We start from the raw sequence: 26,655 nt of genomic DNA on the forward strand, positions 1-26,655 counted from the left end.
GCTTTATTAACTGATCAAAGTCTCTTCTTTCATCTTCTGTATCATTCAGTTTGCATTGGTAATGCCCATTATTGTAATGCTTTTTTAAGACCAGCAAAACTTTATTTCACTTTGGGTTAGCTGGGATAAGTGATGGATGGAGGGAATTTTACTTCAGCCACAGAAATCCTAAACAGGAAGGAGGAGCAGAGTTACAGTGGATCACTATCCAGCAGGGAAACAAGGTTTATTTCAATTTCTTGGCCATGAGTGAGATTTACTGAGTGGGCAAATTAGGGAGACGACACCATCAGATCCCGAGCCCTCCATGTGTTAATCAAGAGACGGCTGCTGTGCTACATCCATAAATAATGAATAAATTAGGAGCTAAAGCTGAAAGGACAGTTTATTTGTACCATCTTCACGTGAACACATTCAAGAACATCACAGATGAAGAAACATTAAAAACTTCCACACTACATAAAGCAAGAAAAATAGTTTTTCTTTCAGGTGGTTTCAGAAAAACAGAAACATCAAACATCTCCAAGACTCTCTTTGAAAGAACTAAAAACCTTTGTTCTCATGGTCCAATCATGAGTGAACTCCCCGATGAAGCCTTGTGTGCTAAAACATGTCAGAGTTTTAAAGGTTAAACATGAGTTTCCAAAACGTTTTGCTGGAGAACAATGAACTATTTGACTGAGTTTCAATCATTTACAGACGAGCAAAACCAGGACAGAGAAAAAAGGACAAAACTGACTCAGTAAAACAAAGAAAAGAAGATCCCATGTAGATCTGTATTATGTAGAAGTTCAGCCCAGCAACCAGTTCAGTTCAACACAAGTTTAAATGATTCTATCTGAACTCTGTGGAGCCTGATCTCAAGCTTTTTGAGTCTGACACAGAAACCAGAGGATCTTTCTGTGTCTTCAGATTCACTGTGATCCAGTGATGGGAGTGATTTCAGCCCTGAGTGATCGCGCTGATGTTTGCACAGAGCAGACAATGAGGTGAATGTTTGGGCACATTGGTAACAGTGAAACAGTTTATTAGTAACGTGGGATCGTTTGTGTGCAGAGTATGAACTGAGATTCCTGAAGCTCTTGTCACACTGGTCACAGCTGTAGTTTCCTTCCATGTGTCCACGTTCATGAATGTTACGACTACGTGAATGTGAGAAGCTTCTCTCACAGTAGCTGCACTTGTAGAGTCTCTTTCTGGTGTGGATCTGTTGGTGTTGTCTCAGGTAACGTGGAGATTTAAAAGTCTTCTCACACAGGTCACATTGATAAGGTCTCTCCTCAGTGTGGGTAAACATGTGTTGTTGTAAGTGTGCGTCTGTTGTAAAGTATTTGCCACACTGTTCACAGCAGTACACATCATGTCTGGTGTGAATGCGTAGGTGTTTATTTCGGCTCCTTCTCTGGCTGAAAGTTTTTCCACAGATGTCACAGCTGTACGCCTTAATTCCAGAGTGGGTAACTAGATGACTCTGTAAGCTGCTACTCTGAGTAAAAGCTCTGCCACACTGATCACAGCTGTACACTTTAACTCCACTGTGGATGAGTTGGTGTTTTTTTAGGGAACGCTTCAAGGAAAAAGACTTTCCACACTGTTCACAGCTGAACGGTCTCTCTCCAGTGTGGATGACCTGATGCTGTTTTAGTGAAGCCTTCAGAGTAAAACCCTTCCCACACTCGTCACAGGTGTATGGCTTAATTCCAGAGTGGGTAACTAGATGACTCTGTAAGCTGCTACTCTGAGTAAAAGCTCTGCCACACTGATCACAGCTGTACGCTTTAACTCCACTGTGGATGAGTTGGTGTTGTTTTAGGTAACCCTTCAAGGAAAAAGACTTTCCACACAAGTCACAGCTGAACGGTCTCTCTCCAGTGTGGATGACCTGATGCTGTTTTAGTTTAGCCCTCACAGTAAAACCCTTCCCACACTCGTCACAGCTGTATGGCTTAATTCCAGAGTGGGTAACTAGATGACTCTGTAAGTGGCTACTCTGAGTAAAAGCTCTGCCACACTGATCACAGCTGTATGCCTTAATTCCAGAGTGGGTAACTAGATGACTCTGTAAGTGGCTACTCTGAGTAAAAGCTCTGCCACACTGATCACAGCTGTATGCTTTAACTCCACTGTGGATGAGTTGGTGTTGTTTTAGGGAACGCTTCCAGGAAAAAGACTTTCCACACAAGTCACAGCTGAACGGTCTCTCTCCAGTGTGGATGACCTGATGCTGTTTTAGTGAAGCCTTCAGAGTAAACTCCATCCCACACTCGTCACAGCTGTATGGCTTAATTCCAGAGTGGGTAACTAGATGCTTCTGTAAGTGGCTACTCTGAGTAAAAGCTCTGCCACACTGATCACAGCTGTACGCTTTAACTCCACTGTGGATGAGTTGGTGTGTTTTTAGGGAACCCTTGAAGGAAAAAGACTTTCCACACAAGTCACAGCTGAACGGTCTCTCTCCAGTGTGGATGACCTGATGCTGTTTGAGTTTAGCCTTCTCAGTAAAAGCCTTCCCACACTCGTCACAGGTGTGTTTTTTCTCTCCCTTTCTTCTGTGAGGTTTGTCGGCCTCCTGAGAGCGCTGACTTCTGGCTCCATGTTGGTCCTGCAGTGACAGAGATACAAACAGAGGCAGTGAGTGAAATGCAGTCGTGGAACAAACTCAACCTTCAAACTCCATTAACACTAGTTTTAAACCTGAAGGTGGAGCGTGGCACCAAACACCTTAAAGGTCTCTTATCCCCACCTGCTGGTAGTTCTAACACATTACATCCAACCTGCTGTTAAAGATAATTCATGACTGTTCAAACACTAAACACACACACACACACACACACACACACACACACACACACACACACACACACACACACACACACATTATTTTATAATTTAGATTATTTTGTTGTTTCCTATTACATATTTCTATAATTTGTATAGATTTATACAGAATTATTCAGTGATAATAAATCCTATGTTTGTTTATTCTAAAGGAACCCCGTTAGCTTCCACAACAGATGTTGCTCGTCTTCCGTCAAATACTCACATAAAATATTACACAATAAAGTGGATTCAAGATATCCACATAATTTCACTCTTACATCCACAGTGAGGTTTCACAATTGTTCAAATATAAGCAATCAATAATAATAATAATAATATCAATAACATTGAGGCACATTACACAAATTTCAAAAACAAATCATGTCTTACAATATTTACAACAACTAAAAGCTCTGTAAATCGGCTTTTAAGTGTTCATTGAAGTTTTGAATAATTCTCTAATTTTTTAAGGCAACTTATTCCACTTAAAAGTTGCTCTAAATGTAACAGTTTTACAAAACGTTACTTTTAACTCGAGCATTTACTAAATTGCAGCTTGTTGAAAACTGTGTAATATGATGATGTATTTCATCTGGATACTGCAGCTGAGCAGAATAAATGTGGTGTGTTTAACAGAATTGCTTTCTTTAGAACTACAAGTAAGCCATAGAATATTTTAGCCTGTACAGGAAGCCAAGAAAGGTTATTATGCATTTTATCAATATTAGTATAGTATGAACATCTTCACACTAATCTGGACGCCTTATTCTGGACTAACTGAAGTCTGTTAAGATCTGTCTTATTAGCTGCTGACCAAATGATTGAACAATACTCCAGATGAGACATTACTAGTGCATTAATGACATCTTTCATAATGAAGAAGTGATACACAAAGAGCATTTCATAGCCATAGCTATGCCTTGTCGGCAGAGTTATGTGACATTAGTGATGTTTGTACTTTCAGCGTTAACTTGCTTTTAAAGCCTTTAAAATATACGCCGTTCAATAGTCGACCTTAATCTGACAGAGAATGTGATGATTTTGTGGATAATTAAAGTCAGTCATATATCCACAAACACAACAAGCTGAAAGTCAGTGATGCTGCTCGGTTTGCAGTCCTGAACATCACGGCACAAGCAGGATTCACTGCACTGTTAATGTTAGCTGTGTTATATTGCTGCCTCTGTTCGGTGGTGTCGAGCCAAACGCACTTTAACGTGTGTTTGAACGAGCTGACGGTTCACTCGTTAAGCTGAAAGAAAGATGCTTTAATCACAGCAGTCACACATGTGTCCACTGCACCATCTGGAACTCTTCTTGTTTACACTCGTAATAACACAAACACTAAATCCTGCTTCTCTGGTGCTGTTGTGTAGCAGTGTGTACACCTGAGACTGTCACCTGTCTGTCTGTCCTGCACTCTCTCTCTGTTTCTTTCTCTCTGATTGTGGAATAAAAGTATGAACATGTGTTTATAAGTTACACTTGTGTTTGAATCCTGCAGCTTATCACACATTTGATTTCCATGTGTGACGACTGCAAGTGTCCAGAGTGAGGACAGACTGAGGGACCCACTGCTGCACATCATCTGTGAGGCTTTGCAGCCCTGATGATCCACCAGGACAAACTCAGCAGTGTGTGAGGAAGAGGAGGAGGAAGAGCCAGCAGCAGCTGACAGATGGAGAGAATAGACACACTGTTCCCTGTTTGTGAAGGACTGCTAGGAAAGTTTAACATAACTGTCTGTGCTGAATCAGTCTTATTAGGTAATGTTCAAATAATGTGATCATCCCAGTGTTTCCAGTGTGGGAGAAAGTACTCAGGGCCTTCAAGTTACACACTATGAAAGGCAGCAACAAGTTTAATGTTCAGAAACCTAAAGTCTGTATCAGCAGCAGGATGGAGCTAAAAATAAATGTTGGTTTCAGTTCTATGAAGCTTTGAGTATTTTGGATCAGTAGCTGCTGTGTTTGTTGCATCATATTGCTGTAACTGTTTATATGCTTTATATATTCTGAGCTAAGTTGATCTATAGTGTTACATCATATTCTATAAGGATGTTATGTGTTTGTAGACTTTCTGCCCAGTTTGACCCATTTAGCAGAAGTCAGCCTGTTTAAGGCTCTGATATCTATTCTGTGTGACTTACAGCAGTTATGACATGGTCTGATTTTCTCACCCAATAAAGGAATATTTCATATATCAGTCTACTCTTCATTCTATCAGACACAGTTATCACAGCTCGTACATTTGCTTTTTACACATATATGTAAGCATTCAGCCACATTTAGTACCAACATATTAAATGAACAATATTTGTCTCTTATATATGATACATCTGTATACACACTGTCACAGATACTTGTCTGTGAGTGAAGTGATTAATATGATAACTATAATATTGGCCATATTATATTTACATTACCACAGTGAGATGACTTTAGTCTCATGAACAACATCAGCTAATTGTTATTTACAGCTAATCTTAAACGACTGTTCAGCACAGAAATGAAGCCCAACAATCATGTTTCACAGTCCTGTGGTCTCAGCCTCAGATACTCATCAAATCACACAGAGCTCATGTAGAAACAAATGAACTAAATATGTTTTCCTTCATTTCTGTCAAACAAAGCTGTATGAAACGTTTCCAGCTGTTAGTATCATGGTTGCTAGGCAACCTGGGCAGCGCGACGGAGGCTAGACGTCCCATTTCACGAGCCTACGAGCCTCGCACTTCGGCCTTAGCGGTCTTTGAGTATGCGGCCCTTGAGGACTTTAAAGCTGCAGAACCTGAATCGGGATACAGCCATGATGATCTCCAGCCTCGTGCTCGCCAACATTCTCACCTGAGTTAAGAAGACGATCACTGAAATGGTCTCAGCAGGTCCTTTGATGACAGCAATGAAATGCAGTGGTAAGGCTTTTTGGGGATTAAGTTCGTTTTCATGGCAAAGAAGGACGATGCAGTTCATCTGATCACTCCTCATAACATTCTGGAGTGCAGGCAAAATGCTATTATAAAATCTTAAGCAGCAACTTCTCCAGGTTCCAATATTTATGCAATTCTCAAACCTTTTGGCCACGACTGTATAACCTCTTCTGAAGTTTAGTGGATATTATACATGGTTATGCTCAGGATGTGTCGGCCAGTTTCCACTGGAAACGCCTTTTGGTTAAACTGTCAGCGAGGAATTTGCATTTGCACTGTTACATTTTTATATAACTTTAATGCACATAAACAACAGCTGCTTGTTTCAGTGAAAATACATTGATGGGTTTTTAATAAAGTTGTGCAGCTGTAAAGTATTTTGTCTGGTGTCAATTCTATCGTCAGCTACATCGTTATGGCAAATGTTCAAATGTATATGGTGATAAATATCTTTGGTCATATGGTCCTGCTCTGTCTGTCACCTTCTGTGTTGAGCTCATTGTTTCCTCTGTAGTGGCTGAGCTGAGTCCAAGTAGCTGAAAATGTTCCTCTGCTGCTCCGTCAGACTCTCCTCCTCCTGCTGATCAGCTGGGACACAAAACAGATCTTTGTTAGGCTCCACACTGCACTGAAGAGTCAAAGTGTCTCATATGTTCATCTGACAAGTAAAAGAACACATTTTTGTTTCCCGAGGTGGGCAACTTGTTGGAAACAAACACAAAAGCTTTGAGCACTGATACCTGCCATTGCTGGCATTGAAAGATGCAACGCCAGCAATGTGGATTGTCAAGACTCAAACCAATCATCAAGCAAAGACAACAGGGATCATTTGTTTCTGTTTATTTAGCATTCACAGCATTTGTAGTTGCCTTCTGTGCAGGGGAAGTCCACGCACACTGTGTGGTACCGCCATCCGCAGAAGGTGCATTCAACCTCTGTAAGAGAAACGAGATTGTCTGAGACTGAAATGATATTCACTAAAGAAGTGGTGATTTGTAAAACTTCACATTTTGATCCGGGACGTACTCTGCATGAAAACAAGCGCTCACTCTTCCTACTCAACAAATCACAAGGGCGGAGCCTTATACCACGTGATACAGAAGCTGTGCCGTGTGATGCTAAAATTAGCAGGGAAAAAACAACGGAGAGCACGTCAGGGATGACGAGAAAGTGACAGGAGAAAATCCGTCCGGGTCAACCACCCAAACATCAATAACGGGAACCTTATACAGCGCTTCCCTATACACGTCAAACTCCCGCAGGCACAAAGACATCACGGAGGCTATCACTTATCACCTGACCAAAGATATGTGTAACGGTCTTTTGCATTTGATGTTTGTTGCATTTGATATTTGTTAAGCTGTATGTCTGGATTTTGTTCCTTTGCGCCCTCTGGTGGTGAACTGTGCAGGGTACAGCTTTGCTGTTTGGGTCTCCACCCAGCAACTTTTCTTTTGCTAGCGCACATGGTGTCTGCATGCTGCAACTCACAGTTAGCTCCACACATGGAGAAAATATTGTTTAAAGAGTGAAAATAATTGACGAAGAAGATGGAAGATAAGGCAATAAGGCCATAAAGCTCTATTTAGCACTTCCTGGATGTCAGCTCACGAGGTTTGTGTATTTTAAATGGTTTATTTTCTGTAATTAAGGATTTTTTTGATTGATTGACACTATGTACAAGAGCGCATTTTGATGTGATGTTTTTGTTTTATTGTTTTGTCCGTGAGCAGTTCTCACGGGTTGCCAAGACCAGAATAAACCCTGTTTTATAACTACATCGTGCGTACGTCAATCCTTGAGGGTGCTACAGTGAGAACTCTGCTCTGCACGGGTAGATGAAGGACGCAGCCCCGCAGGAAATTCAGGTGCCCCGAAAATAAGTGTTGCCTCAGTTAAAGGACTCAATATAATTAACCACAAGAAAGAGAAATAAAAAGGAAAAGGACTGTAAAATTAATTAAGATAAGTTTCCTTTTATAAATAAACAAAGGACTGAAATATTTCTTCTTTTTTCTTTCCTTCTCATTGTTTACATTTCTGCTGTTCAAGTGACTGATATTCATACAGTGTTAAGTTAATGTTGTGATGAGTAACCTGTGCATCGTGCATATGGTGGGCTTCAGCAGTTGCTGTAAGAAACAGTATTACTGGCTTGGAGAAGAGATGTAATGTGAGTTAAGTATACATGTTAAGTGATGTTTAAGGAGTAATAGTAATTACTGTGCTTTAAAGTTGTAACAGTAAATGAAGATTAATATTCATTTGCTCCTCAACTAACAAATCAAATTTAAGCTGCTGCACCTTTACATTAAGGCTAAGTAAGATACACAAAAAACCCAAACCCCTCCAACAATGGCAGAGTTTGAGGCTAATCCAGAAGTCAGCGAAAAGGGTGATGTGGAACAACTTTCTGCAGATGAGCAACTACAAGCAGTTGAAGGCACAGCTGATGATGTTTCTACTACCTCACAAAGAGCACGACAGAGCCAACGAGTCCGTACATTGACGGAAAAGGGCAAAGAACTGTACGGTGAGCACATAAAGAAGGCTGCACATCGTTTCAGTGTGCGCTATGAGAAGTGGAAGGTTGTCATTAAGAATGCCAAAGGAGCTATAGATGGTCAATGCTCAAAGGATCTGCTACAAGAACATGTTTCCAAGGTTTTGAGTGCTTCTAAGGATGTGAATGCAGCCTATGATGACTTGAGACGTATTGAATCTCCAGATAGTGACACAAGACGAAGGATGGATACGTGTGAAGCCATAACAAAGACAATTATCGAATCTGTAAGAAAGTGTCCAAGCCCAAGTAATGCGGAGGTTCAAAGAGATGAAGAACTTTGGAAGGACACTGAGTCTTCATCTAAATACGTAGCCTCAGATGTGAAAAGTCAAAGGGATGAAAAATGGAAGGAGACTGAGTCTATGCCTAAGTTAGAAGCCTCAGACAGGATGAGTGTTAAGTCACACCACACTAAGCTCTCTTCTCATTCGAGGGTTTCCTCTAGACACTCCAGCCGGCTCTCGGCTAAAAGACAAGATGCAGCTGCTGAAGTTGCAGCAAATGAGGCTGCTCTCCAAGTTCTGCTTGAACAAGAAATCCATATGAAGGAAATTGAAAGGCAAGAAGCAGAAATAGCACAAAGACAAAAGGCTCTAGAAGCTAAGCGCAGAGAAGTAGAGCGACTTGAGACTGTAAAAAAGCTGAATGCAGCAAAGGCTCGACAGCGAGTGTATGAACAAAGTGAATGTTCAGATGAAGAAATATACAACCTACTTCACCACAGATCTGATAAAAATGAAGTCAAGTCTGAAAACAATGACCAGCATATGAAACGGTGTTCCTCGCCACGAAATGTGACACCGCACCAAGAGGTGAACACAGAAGATCTGGTCAAAGCATTTGCAGTGTCTCTTAATGCAAGTCGTCTTCCGGTACCAGAGCCAACAATATTCAGTGGCGACCCTATCAGATATAATGATTGGAAAATTTCCTTTCAGACTCTGATTGACAGGAAAAATATACCAACTGAAGAGAAGACTTATTATCTGAGGAAATATGTAAGTGGACCTGCAAGGAAGGCAATAGAAGGCTACTTCCCGCTTGGCACAGAGTCTGCATACTATGCAGCATGGACAGTTCTCGTAGAGAGGTATGGAAATCCCTTCCTCGTAGCAAAGGCCTTCAGAGACAAACTTGACGCATGGCCTAAGATAAGCTCTAAAGGCAGTATGGAACTTCAAGCATTTGCTGACTTCCTTTGCTGCTGTAAGACAGCCATGTCGCAAATGAAGGGGCTTGAAGTGCTCAATGACTGCAATGAAAACCAAAAAATGCTCGCAAAACTTCCAGATTGGCTTACTTCAAGGTGGAACAGAAAGGTTACAGAAGTGCAAGAAGAGACTCACACCTTTCCAAGCTTCAGCCAATTCGTAGATTTCATCTCACGGGAAGCCAAAATTGCCTGTAATCCCATAACATCTCTCTTTGCTCTGAAGCCAAGTGAAACTGAAGGGGCAAAAACAACAAGGAACAGAGGCAATGGAGCAAAGGTGCTAGCAACTAACTCAAATGATAGGACTGTTAGTGCTAGTTGTGTGTACTGTGAAAGGTCGAGTCACAGCCTACTTAAGTGTAGAAGGTTCATAAATGAGAGCATTGTTGAGAGACTAAAGTTTGTTCAAGACAAGAAGTTATGTTTTGGCTGTCTGAACTCTGGTCATCGCTCCAAGGATTGCGAAGGGAGAGAAACCTGTGACACATGTAATAAAAGACATCCAACATGTCTTCATGACAATCGCACGAAGGAAGACAGAACAAGGAGAAATCTACACAAGAACAGTGACAGGACAAGACAAACGAACGCAGATGTCTCACAAGACAACAGTGTCACACCAACAACAAGTGAAGCGACTTCTAACAGAGTCACACAGAATGTTGACGACACTCACACATCTTCCATTATTCCAGTATGGGTGTCAACCAAAGGTGAGCCAGCGCATGAAATTCTTGTGTACGCGCTCCTTGATACACAGAGCGATACGACCTTTATTCTTGAAGAAACGGCACAAGCTCTGCATATCAAAGGTGAATCGACTCAGCTAAAGCTCACTACTATGTCTTCAAGAAACACAGTTGTGTCCTGTCGCAAGTTCTCAGGTCTACAAGTCAGAGGGTTCTACTCAAATAAGACCATTTCCCTACCAGTGACGTATGCCAGAGACTTTATTATTATATCCATGTCTCGATTATGGAGACGCCTTCGGAATAAGTCACCAAGTCATTGTGAAGGAAGTGGTGCCTGACATTAATCCCTCTTTAAATCTCACCAACAAGGTTCACTATGTCTACAGAACTCAAATAAAGGAAATGATCTCTCCCACAGAGGTCCTAAAGATGTTGAAGTCTGACTTTGTTGAGAAAGCACCAGAAGACACAAAGGTCTCTCAAGAAGATCTCAAATTTTTAACAAAGATGAAGGCCGGCATTAGGCACAAGGAGGATGGTCATTTTGAAATGCCACTCCCATTTAAGAGTGAAAGGCCGAACCTGCCAAACAACAAGGTATGTGCTATTCATCACCTCAAATGTTTAGAAAAAAGGCTCAAGAGTAACAAGCAGTACTACATGGACTATAAGAAATTCATGAATGACATCTTAGCCCATGGAGATGCTGAAAAGGTCACAGAGCAAGACATTGACAAGACACCAGTATGGTACATCCCACATCATGGTGTGTATCATCCACAAAAACCCGGAAAGATTCGTGTCGTCTTTGATGCCTCTGCCAAGTTCCAAGGCGCTTCCTTAAATGACCATCTCCTCACTGGTCCAGAGCTAACAAACACCTTGCTCGGAGTCTTGTGTCGCTTCCGAAGAGGCCCAGTGGCTTTCATGTGTGACATCGAACGCATGTTCCACCAATTCCATGTGCATGCTTGTGACCAAGATTACCTACGGTTCTTGTGGTGGGAGAACGGTGACCTTGAAACTCCATTCACTGTCTACAGGATGAAGGTACACCTATTTGGAGCAGCATCTTCTCCAGGTTGTGCCAACTATGGCCTCAAGCATCTTGCAGCTGAAGGGGAAGGAAGTTTTAATGAAGAAACCATCAAGTTCATCAAAACCAACTTCTATGTTGATGACGGACTAGCAAGTGTTGACACTGAAGATCAGGCAATACAGCTGGTTAATGAAGCACGCAAACTCTGCAGCATGGGCAAACTTCGGTTGCACAAGTTCATTCTCAAACAGCACCAAAGTTCTAGCTTCGCTTCCGAAAGAAGAATGCGCTGCAGCTCCCAAAGAGCTAGATATGGCACTCGGTGAAGTACACATGGAAAGAGCACTTGGCGTACAATGGTGTGTGGCATCAGATCAATTTCAGTTCAGAGTAGTTGTTAAGGACAAACCACTCACCAGAAGAGGAGTATTGGCCACAGTCGCCTCTGTGTTCGATCCACTTGGGTTTGTGTCACCTTTCATTCTGCTGGGAAAGCAGATTTTGCAACAAATGTGTCGAGATAAACTCAGCCAGGATGATAACTTACCTGACAGACTTCGACCTCAGTGGGAGTATTGGTTGCGTGACCTGGGAAACCTTGCAGACGTAAAGGTTCACAGATGCTACATTCCTTCGACCTTCAAGGCACAGCACTACGAACTTCATCATTTTTCTGATGCAAGTGCATCTGGATATGGAATGTGCACTTACCTCAGAGCAGTAAGCACAACTGGTGAAGTCCACTGCTCATTGGTGATGGGAAGATCAAGAGTTCCACCAACCAAAGTCACAACTATACCTCGGCTTGAGTTGTCGGCGGCCGTTGTTGCTGTGCGCACTGGTGACATGCTGAAAAAGGAATTGGAAATGGAAATTTCAGAAGAAAGGTATTGGACTGACTCGAAGGTGGTACTCGGATATGTCAGCAATGAAGCCAGAAGATTTCATGTGTTTGTTGCAAACTGAGTGGAACGCATCAAACAAAGCACAGATTCAACCCAATGGAGGTATGTAACTTCCGAAGATAATCCGGCAGACCACGCCTCAAGAGGTCTCACAGCAGAACAACTTGTAGCATCAAACTGGTTCAAAGGCCCAGACCTCCTTTGGCAGAAGATCATACCCAGTGGGGAAATTAAGGTGGGAGAGTTATCAACCAGTGACCCGGAGGTTAAGAAGGTTCAAGTCCACTATATACAAGGGGAGGAACAAAGGTCACTGTTAGATCGCTTACACAAGTTTTCCGACTGGTCGAGGATGATTAAGGCAGTTGCTAGACTCAAGCGCTATGTGAAAGAAGCAAAGGATCACAAGAGTAGATCACACGACATCAGTAGTGTAACAAGAGAGAAAGGAAGCAGAGTTAACAATCATAAAGATGGTTCAAGAAACAGCCTTTGCTCAAACTTCGAGCTAACGGATTCTGGATTCTTGGATGCAGCAAGATCGTGTCATCTTACATCTATAAATGTGTAAAATGCAGAAGGTTCAGAAGGCGCACAGAGCAGCAGAAGATGGCAGACCTCCCAGAGGATCGGATGGAGACCACACCGCCATTCACCTACTGTGGGATGGACTGCTTTGGTCCTTTTTATGTCAAAGAAGGCCGCAAGGAGCTAAAGCGTTATGGCTTGCTAATCACTTGCATGTGCTCCAGAGCAGTGCATCTTGAAATGCTTGACGATCTCTCTACAGATTTCCTCATCAACTCATTACGTGCATTCATGGCCATCAGAGGTACAGTTCGTCAGATAAGATGTGATCAAGGCACGAATTTTGTCGGCACTAGAAATGAGTTTATTGGAGCATTTAAGGAAATGGATCAAGCCAAGCTGTGAGTTTCTCATGTACACCCCAGCATCTAGTCATATGGGTTGTGTCTGGGAAAGACAAATTCGCACCATAAGAAGTGTTCTCATGTCCATTCTGGAACAATCAGCCAAACAACTCGACAGCTCCTCTCTGAGGACATTCCTGTATGAAGTCATGGCAGTGATTAATAGCAGACCATTGACTACTGACCAACTATGTGATCCATCAAACCCAGAACCTTTAACACCGAATCACATACTAACCATGAAGTCCACAATCATCTCTCCACCTCCAGGAAGGTTTGTGAAAGAAGATCTTTATCTCCGTAAGAGGTGGCGTCGTGTTCAACTACTTGCCAACACTTTCTGGACAAGGTGGAAAAAGGAGTATTTGTTAAATCTTCAAGGAAGACAGAAGTGGACCAAAGAGCACAGAAATGCTAAGATCAATGATGTTGTCCTCCTGAAGGATGAGATAACTCCACGCAACCAGTGGAAGTTGGCAAGGATCATTGAAGTGTATCCTGGAAAGGATGGAAAAGTGAGGAAGGTGAAATTGCTGCTGAGTGATCCAACCCTGGATAGAGCAGGAAAACGTAACTCCAAACCTGTGCACCTGGAAAGACCCATTCAGAAGACAGTCATTCTGATGGAAGCGGAAGACGATTCTCCACCGCACTCTGCTTAAAGGATAATTCACGATAGTTCATTCAAAAGCCGTTCATTAGTTCATAGGCAATACTTTATTCTTTTTAATCACAAGTGATTGGTGGGAGTGTAACGGTCTTTTGCATTTGATGTTTGTTGCATTTGATATTTGTTAAGCTGTATGTCTGGATTTTGTTCCTTTGCACCCTCTGGTGGTGAACTGTGTAGGGTACAGCTTTGTTGTTTGGGTCTCCACCCAGCCACTTTTCTTTTGCTAGCACACATGGTGTCTGCATGCTGCAACTCACAGTTAGCTCCACACATGGAAAAAATATTGTTTAAAGAGTGAAAATAATTGACGAAGAAGATGGAAGATAAGGCAATAAGGCCATAAAGCTCTATTTAGCACCTCCTGGATGTCAGCTCACGAGGTTTGTGTATTTTAAATGGTTTATTTTCTGTAATTAAGGATTTTTTTGATTGATTGACACTACGTACAAGAGCGCATTTTGATGTGATGTTTTTGTTTTATTGTTTTGTCCGTGAGCAGTTCTCACGGGTTGCCAAGACCAGAATAAACCCTGTTTTATAACTACATCGTGCGTACGTCAATCCTTGAGGATTGACAATATGGCTCCTACAATATGGCTCCCATCAACACTGTGCAAAACGAGGGATTTAGGAAAACGATCAACACCCTAGACAAACGCTACACAGTGCCGTCCCGCAACTATTTTTCTATTGTTGCACTACCTGCTCTGTACACGCAGCGTCGAGCAACGGTGGAGACGGAATTTCAAGCAAGACAACATTTTGCTGCAACAACAAAACGTGAGACATTTGTTGTTTTTATGTTTATTTGTTGTTATGAGAGAATCATGATCTCAATTCTAAGCCAAAAAATCGTGATTCTCATTTTATGCAAAACCGTGCAGCCCTAACATTAACACAAAACTATTGTTTCACCACAGAAACACACATGAAGAGAGAGAGAGAGACAATAACAGCTACCAAACAGTCGTCATAATTCGTCACACAATGAGAAAAGGACAAATCAACAAGTAACAATGACTAATTAATATTAAAATCTGTAACATAATGTATTGTTTGGAGTTTAGTCTGATTGGTTCAGGATGAGCTGCCATTATCCAATCACACGTCTGCTTACCTGCATCTTTCCTCTTTTTTCTAACCTGAGCACCTGATGGCTTTGAACTTTTGTTGTCCATCTTCCATTGGTTTGAATTTTGCGCTCCAGTACAAACACAAATCCCCCAACCCGAGGATCAGCACAATTAACCTGATGGTGCCCAAGGTGCCCTTTTGTTGAGGCAACTTTTTTTTTTTTAAATTATTATTATTATTTTTTAATGTGTGTGTGTGTGTGTGTGTGTGTGTGTGTGTGTGTGTGTGTGTGTGTGTGTGTGTGTGTGTGTGTGTGCGGAGTCCTGTCTGTGCCCCTAAAACAATAATATTTAACTATTAATCACAGTTTTGCTAAATAAAAGGATCTGGCTTGCATCAGTCACATGATCACATTTAACCAATGATCGCCCTTGACGGCAGAACGCGCTGGTTACGAGCCGGGAACGAGCTCACAAAGAGCACGCGCATTTGTTGCGGTCCGGAGCTGTAGGAGAAACACAAGTTAACTCAGAGACACAGACTGATGCGACAAAACCAGTAAGTAGGTGTACAGCGCACACTGTAGTGTGTAGCACCCAGGAGTATTAGCTTATTACGTACACGTTGGTTATGGAACTCCAGGACTGCCATAATGAATTAATTAAATACACCATTAAATAATTAATTAAATGTGTCAATAATTAATTAATTACATATATCATAACTATTTATTTAATTAATTAAAATTGGAATTAATTAATTAAATAAATAGTTATGATATATGTAATTAATTAATTATTGACACATTTAATTAATTATTTATGTATTTCACGTTTTAATTAATTATTGACACATTTAATTAATTAATTATTGACATATTTAATTAATTATTTATGTATTTCACATTTTAATTAATTATTGACACATTTAATTAATTATTGACACATTTAATTAATTATTTAATGCTATATTTATTTATTTCATTTTGGCAGTCCTGACGCCTGGCTCTCATCATGAAATAATTTTATCTGTCAGCCTCACCCATCAAACTCAGGGGGCGGGGTTAACGCTGATCGAGTCAAAACCATTGCTTTGGCCTGGTGGCCATTGTTTCTAGCACACAACAATCGGCATGTGGAAGCTAACAGAACTGAGCTTTGAAAAACCCTGTTTGTGTGTCACCAAATACCGTTTTAATATTTTTTTAGCCGAGAATGTAGTGGTTTAATCTTCATGTGTCTGGTCGGTTTGTCAAGATACAGCCTCTTTGCAAAAGTGTTTCGATGATTTCGGAGATGTCGTCCCAGTCTCACGGCAAAGCGTGGGATAGACCCGCTCGCCTCGCAAGCAATCCCACCGACAAAGCGCAGGCCCCGGTACACAGCTGTAGTAACCCCCGCTGACTTCTTTTACTGAGGTTATATTTATCTGTGTTTTATTTCCTGATGTTCTTATGTGTCCTACGTGTTTCAGTCTGAATTATAACTAACATTAAAAACATGTTTAAGGAGGAGAGAGAGCAAATAAATCTGTTTAACATCTGATCTTTGGGTTTTTGTTCAGTAATCAGCGTGACCTGTGTATAAACGCATAAAAGAGATAACGTTGGTGTTTCCGTCATGTAGTAACTGCTGGCTTTAACTGTACAAAGGTTGTTCGACACTATGAAACACATACAGACTTCATGATGTTCGGCTAATATTTTTATTGTGAATATTAATCATGCTGACCTCGCTCTGTACACCACGCAGCGAGGTCAGCATATCCACGATATCCTCAGCTCCATGAGTTAACACAAAGTTTCCCACCTGACTATCTAACTGCCAACTATTCCAGAGACGTGAAAATATACAGCATAAAGAAAAGTGTAAGAGACCCAGCAGCAGATTAGAATAACAGTTATACATTTAATAAATCACCAAATGAATCCAAGAAACGAGCAAACCTGAGTTTGTGTTCCCTCAGCTGCAGACTCGCTGCTGTTTAAATGTTTGAAAAGGAAGATTAGATATAAAAAACGTCAAAGATAGACTCAGTCTGCCTTCACATTTGATATGAGGCCAGCACGTATAGTGGCCTCAGCTATTACTGAAATACACGTGCTATATCATAAACTATGATATAAACAGGGAGGTCCTATTAACATGTTTAGTTTTAAAGGACACCTTCCTGCCTTTAGTCTCATTCATGAGCAGTATTAGTTTTCTTCTAACATCCAGAAGTCTGCACAATGTGTTTCATAGTTTGTAACAAGCCTTTGACAGGTAAACATAACATGACCGAAAAAGCAAAAAAAAAAAAAAAAAAAAAAGAGAGAGAGAGACAGAGAGAGAGAGAGTGTTGACATAAGAAGAGAAAATGCTCTCAATTATGGAGACAGGCAAATGGTTCATTTATGTTTGATGTGTGTTTATTCCTCCCTAAATATCGTCGGTGAAGTTTGCCATGCATGTCAGATTTTCCTGCGCATTTTTATACCTCTGCCAACAGAGAGAGAAAAAAAATCACATTCTAACAGACAGCTGGTGCTTAGAATACAGTTGAATAACTATTAAAAAACAGATGATATTTAGATGATAGTTCAGTCTAACACATGTGAACCATTAAACGTCTGTGAAACTATGCAGTTATGAAACGTAACTTTAACCTCAGCCAAACCGATTTGCTCAGTTGTAAATAAAACAGCGAAGTAAACGTGACCCGACAGACAGAACCTGAGTGAATGAAGTCCAGCGTTTAACCACTGAGAGCTAAAACTCAGCTGAGGTTTGAAAGCTGTGTGCCGGTGATTGGACATCAGCCGCTGATAAAGCTGGCTCGCCTATAAAGTGCTCTGTAAGGAAACGAGCTCCAGCAGCTCTGCGCTCGGGGAAAATACTATATTTACTTATCTTGTGCAGAAAAATGCGCTGACATTGCGTTATATCGAGCACCGGCTGCCCAGTTAAACTGTGACTATCACCAGGTAACTAGGCGTGTTTCTTGAATTAGCAGCAGGTGTTAAACAGCTGACAGATGCATGCAGGTAAACTGAGGGTCTGCTGAGCTGATCGCTGGTTTCGTGAGAAAAATGTCAGCTCGTTCTTTATGTTACAGAAGCACAGAGACACAAGACCAGGCGGAAAGAGACGATCGTTCGGTGAAAATGAGAATCTGCGAATGCAACATGTGGAACACGGAGAGTGGAATATGTAAACAAACCGGTTAACGTAACCCCCTCGGTGCACTCTGCATGCTAACTGTTAGCAGAGCTAGTGAAATCTCTGAAAACATCTGAGCACTTTTGCAAGCATGTTCTATGTTGACAACCTGACCAGACATACGGCGCGACATTCGCGGCTAAAACACTGTTAAAAGTGTAGCTGGTGACAGAAAAACGGGGTATTTTAAAACTACACCACCACCATTGCTGCCTGTGATTTGAAATGCATTCTGGGATACCTGGCTGCCCCAAGTCTATACAAGCAATCGATTATCTAGGATCGACCTGTTTTGACTTACTTTGCACGGCAACCAATCAAATGTTAGAGAAGCTGCATGGGCAGCGTTAACCCCGCCCCCTGAGTTTGATGGGTGAGGCTGACAGATAAAATTATTTCATGACGAGAGCCAGGCGCCAGGACTGCCAAAATGAAATAAATAAATATGTCATTAAATAATTAATTAAATGTGTCAATAATTAATTAAATGTGTCAATAATTAATTAAAATGTGAAATACATAAATAATTAATTAAATGTGTCAATAATTAATTAATTAAATGTGTCAATAATTAATTAATTAAATGTGTCAATAATTAATTAAAATGTGAAAAACATAAATAATTAATTAAATGTGTCAATAATTAATTAATTACATGTGTCATAACTATTTATTTAATTAATTAATTCCAATTTTAATTAATTATTGACACATTTAATTAATTATTTAATGGTGTATTTAATTAATTCATTATGGCAGTCCTGGCGTTCCATAGTTGGTAAGCTGTCTTGTTGCTACTGACGAACTGAAACAAACGAGCGTGCTGTGTGTGCAACAGCGCGACAAACATTACCTGTCCTTTTATTAACTGCACAGGTAGTGCTGGTCACAGCTGCTGGCTACCTGTGTAAGGCTGTCATGGGTCTGTAGCTCTGTCACCGTTTTAGGGAACATATTTAGTTTTAAAGCAAGTTTCCGGGCTTTTCCTGCCTTTCTGGAGGGATTATATTTCACTAAAAACGATCTAATATGCATGTTCACATAATTATGCATTATTATAATTATAATATATTAAACACACAAGCTGTATTTTAAAGAACATACATTAAGAAGCAGATTATATTAGATTTATATTTTAAATAAGACAAAAGTTGGATGTTACAGCAGTAAAATGATTGTATCTCTACAGTTTAAACATGTAATAAGCTTTGCCTCTGCACAGAGTGGATAGTGAAACAAATGGAATCATCATAATGACATTATTTCATATTTATTACTTCCCCCTCCTCTTTGCTTTATTATTGTAGCTCTAGTAATAAATAATAATGTAAGGATTCTGGATCAGCACCATGATGCCCATAGTATATACAGTATTCTGAAGAAGGTCTAAAATGTCACTGTGTGTGCGTGCATGTGTGTGTTTTATTTAGATGGATTTTTAAAAAAAATATTACTCATGATATAACATTGTGCAGACATGGCTGGTAAGGACATGAGGAGGAAACAGTAGGAGCTGTGTGAGGCTACTAAAGGCAGGGCTATAACATTTTTCTGTCATCATTTTATTATAGATTAAGTGTAAGAGTTGTTAGGTGTGGATAATTAGATTATAGTTTATTGCAATAGCAAGTTGTGCCTTGTTCTCACATAGACAGCAAGTGCAGAGTGATATATGAAATGATGGGATGGAAGGAAGAAGAGAAGCAAAGAGTGATTCACAGGCAGAGCCTAAATTATTTCTCACAGTTTTTTGTTGCCTTATGGTTCCAAGCGCTGTCACCAATCTTTGCATTTTGTTATTATCTCATGACACTTGTTTAATCAGCTACCATCTCTCCTGTGGACTTTTTAATGTCTACAGTCTCAGACCAACACAGCCCTGCCCTCATAGCTGGACTGGCCATCGGGCATACCGGGCACTTGCCCGGTGGGCCGCTGGCGATTTTTTGTTTTTATGGGCCGACCGTTTTTTTTTTGTTTTGTTTTGTTTTTTTTGGGGGAAGGGTATAAACAATGAAAGGTGTTGGATTGGCCAATTGGTCATGATCGACTCTGGGCTGGACCAATTACAGCCGAGGAGGTCGGATGCACCCTCCCCCATGTTTAGCAATCTTATAGACGAACTAAAGAAAATGGAGAACAAAAAAAGGAAAGGAGGTGCCGAAAAAATTAGGGCCAAAAAGAAACAAGCCCTTCAGGCAGACGCTGCCAAATGTGTGAAAATTACTGAATTGTTTGGTGGTAGCTATGGCATAGCTTCCATAGATTTAGCAAGATCAGCAAGTGGTGGAGGCCAGCAGGTGGATGAAGGAAAGGGGAGGCAGGAGGAGGAGAGACCCGAGGCGGCCGCCGGTCATAGTGGCAGAGGAACTGAACTTCAGGTAAGAAGTTATGACCTGCTGTCTATCTGTGTCAGATATAAACTAATTTTAGTTGTAGTTTGTTTTCGTTGTGGTGACTTTATACAGTCGCTTAGAATAACTCGTACAGCGTAACTAGCATGACGGAGTTTATATACTGCTGGGCGGGTGCTATGAAGTTGCTGATAGTAAATTTTATTTTATGCTTAAGGTTAGTTTCTCAAACTTCTCAAAATCTTAACAAATTGTGCCAATCCTTACATGTTGCACCAGCTGATTTATCATCAAAAGTGGAGAAGTCTGTGACAGAGGAGACAGAAGAGCAGCAGAGAGAGATGGAGCAAGAGAGAGAGATGGAAGAGCAGGAGAGAGAGATGGAAGAGCAAGAGAGAGAGATGGAAGAGCAAGAGAGAGAGATGGAAGAGCAGGAGAGAGAGATGGAAGAGCAAGAGAGAGAGATGGAGCAAGAGAGAGAAATGGAAGAGCAAGAGAGAGAGAGATGGAAGAGCAAGAGAGAGAGAGATGGAAGAGCATGAGAGAGAGATGGAAGAGCATGAGAGAGAGATGGAAGAGCAAGAGAGAGAGATGGAAGAGCAGGAGAGAGAGATGGAAGAGCATGAGAGAGAGATGGAAGAGCAAGAGAGAGAGATGGAAGAGCAGGAGAGAGAGATGGAAGGGCAAGAGAGAGAGAGAGATGGAAGGGCAAGAGAGAGAGAGAGATGGAAGGGCAAGAGAGAGAGATGGAAGAGCAGCAGAGAGAGATGGAGCAAGAGAGAGAGATGGAAGAGCAAGAGAGAGAGATGGAAGAGCAAGAGAGAGAGATGGAAGAGCAAGAGAGAGAGAGAGATGGAAGGGCAAGAGAGAGAGATGGAAGGGCAAGAGAGAGAGATGGAAGAGCAGGAGAGAGAGAGATGGAAGAGCAGGAGAGAGAGATGGAAGAGCAGGAGAGAGAGAGATGGAAGAGCAAGAGAGAGAGATGGAAGAGCAGGAGAGAGAGATGGAGCAAGAGAGAGAGATGGAAGGGCAAGAGAGAGAGATGGAAGAGCAGGAGAGAGAGATGGAAGAGCAAGAGAGAGAGATGGAAGAGCAAGAGAGAGAGATGGAGCAAGAGAGAGAGAGATGGAAGAGCAAGAGAGAGAGATGGAAAAACAGGAGAGAGAGATGGAAGAGCAAGAGAGAGAGATGGAAGAGCAGGAGAGAGAGAGATGGAAGAGCAAGAGAGAGAGATGGAAGAGCAAGAGAGAGAGATGGAGCAAGAGAGAGAGATGGAGCAAGAGAGAGAGATGGAGCAAGAGAGAGAGAGATGGAAGAGCAGGAGAGAGAGAGAGATGGAAGAGCAAGAGAGAGAGATGGAAGAGCAAGAGAGAGAGATGGAGCAAGAGAGAGAGATGGAGCAAGAGAGAGAGATGGAGCAAGAGAGAGAGAGATGGAAGAGCAAGAGAGAGAGAGATGGAAAAGCAGGAGAGAGAGAGATGGAGCAAGAGAGAGAGAGATGGAACAGCAAGAGAGTGAGAGCCAGGGCATCGATGACTTTGCTCGCCCTGAACCTGCCATATTACGATGGAAGCCATTGAAAAGAGGGAAAAAGAAAAGCCAGCTGTTTGTGTCAAAGCACGAGGCTTTAAAGAGTGTCTCTTGAAGCATGAAACTGTGTTAACAGCACAGATATTTCTTAGAGTGTTTGAGCAACAACTCCTCTGTCAAAGTACCTCCAGTCAAAGGGGATGGACATTCTCTCTGCCCATCATATGGTGACTGCCACACAAGATGGCCTCAAAAGTATTGCCAGGGACTTTCCAACTGTGAAGACAGCTGCAGACACATTTGTGAAACAGACAAATCAAAAACTAGAGGAGAGGGTGAACAACACAGACATGGAAGTGGAGGCTGAACTACCTAAAAAGAGAGCCAAAAGGAGAAAAGGCATGGCCGGAGAGATGCCTGAAGATGAGTTGCAAATCAATGCTGAGAAATCATATGAGGTGAAAGTGCACAACATCATCCTGGACACAGTTATTGAAGCAATCCACAGACGATTTGTCATACATGGCCCTCTTCTTGCCGATTTGGCATGGTTGGACCCCAGGAAGTTTAGCCAGGTCAGAACAGTTTCTCTTCCAAGTAATGCATTTCAGAACCTCAGCGCCTGTCTACTTAAATTTGACAGCAGGGCTACAGTTAATAACCTTCAGTCAGAACTGAAACGTTTTGCTGAACAGTGGGAAAGGCTTAAGACATCACATGTAGATGAGTACACGACCAGAACAGCAAAGGACAGATCTGAAGAATGGGACGAAGAAAGTGAAATTGTGACCGAAAGCTGTGGTTCTTGCAAAAATTGCCCACTGTGCTGCTATCAAATACTCAGGCGGTTCAACATGCTGTCTGATGCCTATCGTCTCCTTGGGCTGGCATACAAGTACCTGCTGACCCTCTCCCTCACTCAGGTTGCCTGTGAAAGAACATTCTCTACACTCAAGTTCATTAAAAGCAGACTCCGAAGCAGCCTGTCTGCAAACAAGCTGGAGATGTTTATGCTGATGGCCACTGAAAAGGACATTCTCATGTCATTGGACTCTGACATGGTCATTGACAGGGTAGCTGAGAAGAGTGACCTGCTGAGAAAGCTCCTTTTGTAACCTGGTGAGGTGAAATAAAAATGAGCAAAACATTCCTAATTATCTATTGTTAATATTAGATTCAGCTTTATTGTTATTGCCTAAATGAATACATTTAGTATCTACCTTCACTTCAAACAAGTCAAGTGATTGGTAAATGCTTAGAATTTGTCCATCTTAATAGATAGAATAAATATGAGATTGGAGTATTAGGCATTTATAAACATATATTCTTACAGTCTTAATCTGTCATTGTTTCATTTCAGATGCTGTCAGTCATTTTAGGAGGACTGAAGTGTGTTCATTTTAAGTAAGTACTATATGGAATATGATCCAACCATTTTTCTAGAGTAAGCATACCAGTACTGTCATCGTCTGAAAAAAATCTATTAAGTACAATTCTTTCTCAACCTTCACTGTCTGTCCTTTCACTTCATAAAGGTTTCCATGTCTTAAGATATGTTCAGTGTTGCTGCTGTGGAAGTGTTGTAGGTGACCTTTTATTGATGAGTGAATAGTCTTTGGTGATACAATTCAATCATAATCTGTCCTTTATAGATTTTAATATTCATCTAATCTTTATTCCTTTCTGTCCTGTTTGTCAGGGTCTGATCATACATTGTTTGTTTAAGAGGTTCGAGACCATTCAACTTTTTAAGTTCATCAGCGTAAGTACTAGTGTATATGATTTCTCTAATTCCTTTCTGGAATAAAGATGCCAGTACTGTGATCATCTGAGCAAGTCCATCAATTGCCATTCACAGTTCTTTGTCCTTTCACTTGTGTCCTGTTTTTCAGGGTCGCATATAATTTCTTCAGAAGTAAGTACTGTATATGATGCCAGTATTTTCCCATATTTTCTAGATACTGTATTAGTACTGTGTGTAAAATGCCATCAAAAACTCAATTAAGTGTTATTCTTATTCTTCTTTCTCACCTTTCTTTCGATGTCTCCTTTCATATTTAAAGGTTGCTGTGTTAACAAAATATATTGTGCTACCATGCTGTTTTCTATTGTTTTGGTAAATAAATACTTTATGAAAATATCCCTAAATCTGTCATTTATTAATTTTAATATTAATTAATGATCATGTCTCACCTCTAGTGTTCTTGGTCTTAATTTCAGGTTTCTACCATGTGTTGTAGATAGTTCAGGAGGTTAACTCTACCAAGCAGTCTTTTTGTTTCCGCTATGTACTGTTTAAAATCCCGAATAGGGAGAATGGTGTAGGTTTAACTTTATCAGATTGATACATATATACCAACAAGGCAGTGTACATCAAAGCAGTTGTTTTCATGCAAAGGCTTTATGGTTTTTCCTATAGCGATTGACAGACCACGTGACTTTGCGCATTGCATGCCGGGAACTCCTGGCAAAACAATCCAAGAACCGCATCAAATACAAGCATTTGCAATTGCAGCACCGCAAAACGTTCATTCTCCGGTTCCAATACCTTCTTGATTTTTCTTTGCCGCACAAAAAAGGTATGTACAAAACGACGGAGAACAATGCCGGTCCGTACAAAGACAGACTCGACGAAAAGACAAAGAAAAGATACGAGGAAAAATCAAAGGAGTGAAAGGGTCAGACCCTTACGAGCACACAGAGGGACAAAAGACGTTAGCGTGCTGCCCAACTTTCACCACGCTCAGATTTATAATTATACGGTTCTTGGAGTGAGTGCATACACTCATGAAGTTTAGTAACTTCAGCTCACTGCAACAAGCCCAGGTACAGTTTACTGACGGATGGGTACAGGACCTTGAAATGCACCGAAAGACCATCGTACGAACAAAGGTACGTTTACCTTTGTTCGTCTCACAAATCGTCGTCATAAATACACATTCGTTAACCGTGTATTAATATAACCTTTGAGCTCAACGGTAATTAATTAGTAGTGGAAAAATACTTGTAATATTTGAGCCATTTCTGCTGTCCAACTACTTCTTAAAAAATACATTTTTAATGTTAATTAGATTTTTTTTACGGCATAAATAAAGGTTATATAAAAGTCACTGCCACAGACTGATTGCGGCTTCTACCTTGTTACACTAATGTTGTTTGTAGCTCAGTATGACTTTATGTCATCCATGAGGGATGCATTTGACATATGTTTCACATATTATAGCCCAACAAGTTACTTATAGCAATTTAAATACGAGCAATCAGTTTCTTTGCAAATACTGGAAATCAGTTTTTGGCAGACAATCACTTTTTGGCACAACACCGGCTATTGCAGTTAATAATACAGCAGCTTCTTGCCATTTTTTGTGTTTCTTTTTATCGCTGTGTAACTGAGTTCAATTGAAAGCCTGTATGCGCTAGTACCGCTTGCCAAAAGTTCCCAGAATCCTTTGCGGTTTTATCCATGAATGACGTCACATTTTTGGTGGGCCGGTCTCCAGTCAAAATGCCCGGGCCGATTTTTTGTCCCAGTCCAGCCCTGCCTGCCCTCCAGCACTATCCACAGCAACCCCTCAACAGCAACATTGTACCCATCAGGTAAAGCATCGGCTACGTTTGCTTTGCCTTGTTGCCCATATTAGATTCTTGATGAAAGTGTGTTGTTGTTATTCAGCCTGGTTCAATGTGCCCCTTTTTAACTTTGAGCACCCGCCCCTTTAAACCTCTCTGCACGGCCCTGCCTAACAGACCTACACCTTAGTTCACAGATTCACTTTGTCTAAGGTTGATTTCTGGGATTTCACACAACCCAGGATTCAGATCGTGAATCCATGATGGGCTTGGATTTACATCATTATAAATGAAATGTGCTCTATTTGGAAGCAGCCGGCCCCGCCCCTTTTGACGGGTTGTGTGAGACTTTAAATCATCAAACTGTAAATTATAAATTAAATTGTTATTGATCCTTTACCCCGAGTCCTAAAGTGTAGATTTATTTTCTTACTCTTCTTATATTTATTGTTTGTTTACTTGCACCGCTGTAACTGCAGCCTCGTCGTCTCGTCTCTCTATATGCTGGACTGTCTGTAGCGGAGATGACAATAAAGTTTACTTTGACTTCAGCAGCGCGCAGGCGCACCGAGGGCTCTCGCGCTCACTTTATAGAATTTAGAAAAAACATGGGTGCAGATTATAAGTCTGTATCATAATATCTGTTTGTTGTTTTTATTTTGTTTTGCGAGTTGGTTATTAGATGCCGCTCCAGCCAGCCAGAGACTCCCCGCCGCCCCGCCCTCTCCTCCCTGTGCCGCCAGCAGCAGGCGCACCTCGCAAACGGAGGGCGCCCTTACTCCCAGCAAATGGCTGATAGAAAACCGATCGGTGCCTACGAATTTCCCAATATGCGCTGGCATGACGTCGGGGAAGCATGGGTACGACCGATTATTTTATTTTTTTCTTGCCCGTGATGCCCCCCCCACCACGATGCATTCTATTGGTTTGCACACTTACACACACCCAGCTGTGGTTTCCTGTTTTGCTGGACTCTGGAGAGCCCCGCCTTTAACGCTCTTCTCTCACAGAGAGCAACAGAAAACTTGGAAAAACTCCAGATTGACTGAACTCAGTTCAAAGTTACCTTGACACCTTTAGATGTGAGACGTAGTGATGGTCCGCTTGAAGCTGACGCTCCGGTGCGTGTGTCAGAAAGATCAACGCGCTGCTTCAGAA

At 41.3% G+C, this 26,655-nt stretch overlaps 1 protein-coding gene across 2 annotated transcripts; it reads right to left on the reverse strand.

Annotated features, from left to right (window-relative positions):
• Positions 1-367: 367 nt before the first annotated feature.
• LOC308397834 (uncharacterized protein) lies at positions 368-26,655 on the reverse strand. Of its 2 annotated transcripts, XM_080884019.1 has the most exons (4): positions 26,564-26,655; positions 11,971-12,108; positions 6,232-6,337; positions 368-2,602 (listed from the first exon to the last, which is right to left on the reverse strand). In XM_080884019.1, exons 3-4 carry the CDS (start codon positions 6,247-6,249, stop codon positions 809-811), a joined length of 1,812 nt encoding a protein of 603 aa, XP_080740145.1. In that variant the 5' UTR covers positions 6,250-6,337; positions 11,971-12,108; positions 26,564-26,655; the 3' UTR covers positions 368-808. The 2 variants fall into 2 exon arrangements, with proteins under 2 accessions (XP_080740145.1, XP_080740146.1); XM_080884020.1 differs by lacking the exon at positions 11,971-12,108 and having other exon boundaries at positions 26,564-26,631.

Source organism: Rhamphochromis sp. 'chilingali' (genome assembly GCF_963969265.1).
Source record: "Rhamphochromis sp. 'chilingali' genome assembly, chromosome: 1".
Classification (NCBI taxonomy): Eukaryota; Metazoa; Chordata; class Actinopteri; order Cichliformes; family Cichlidae; genus Rhamphochromis; species Rhamphochromis sp. 'chilingali'.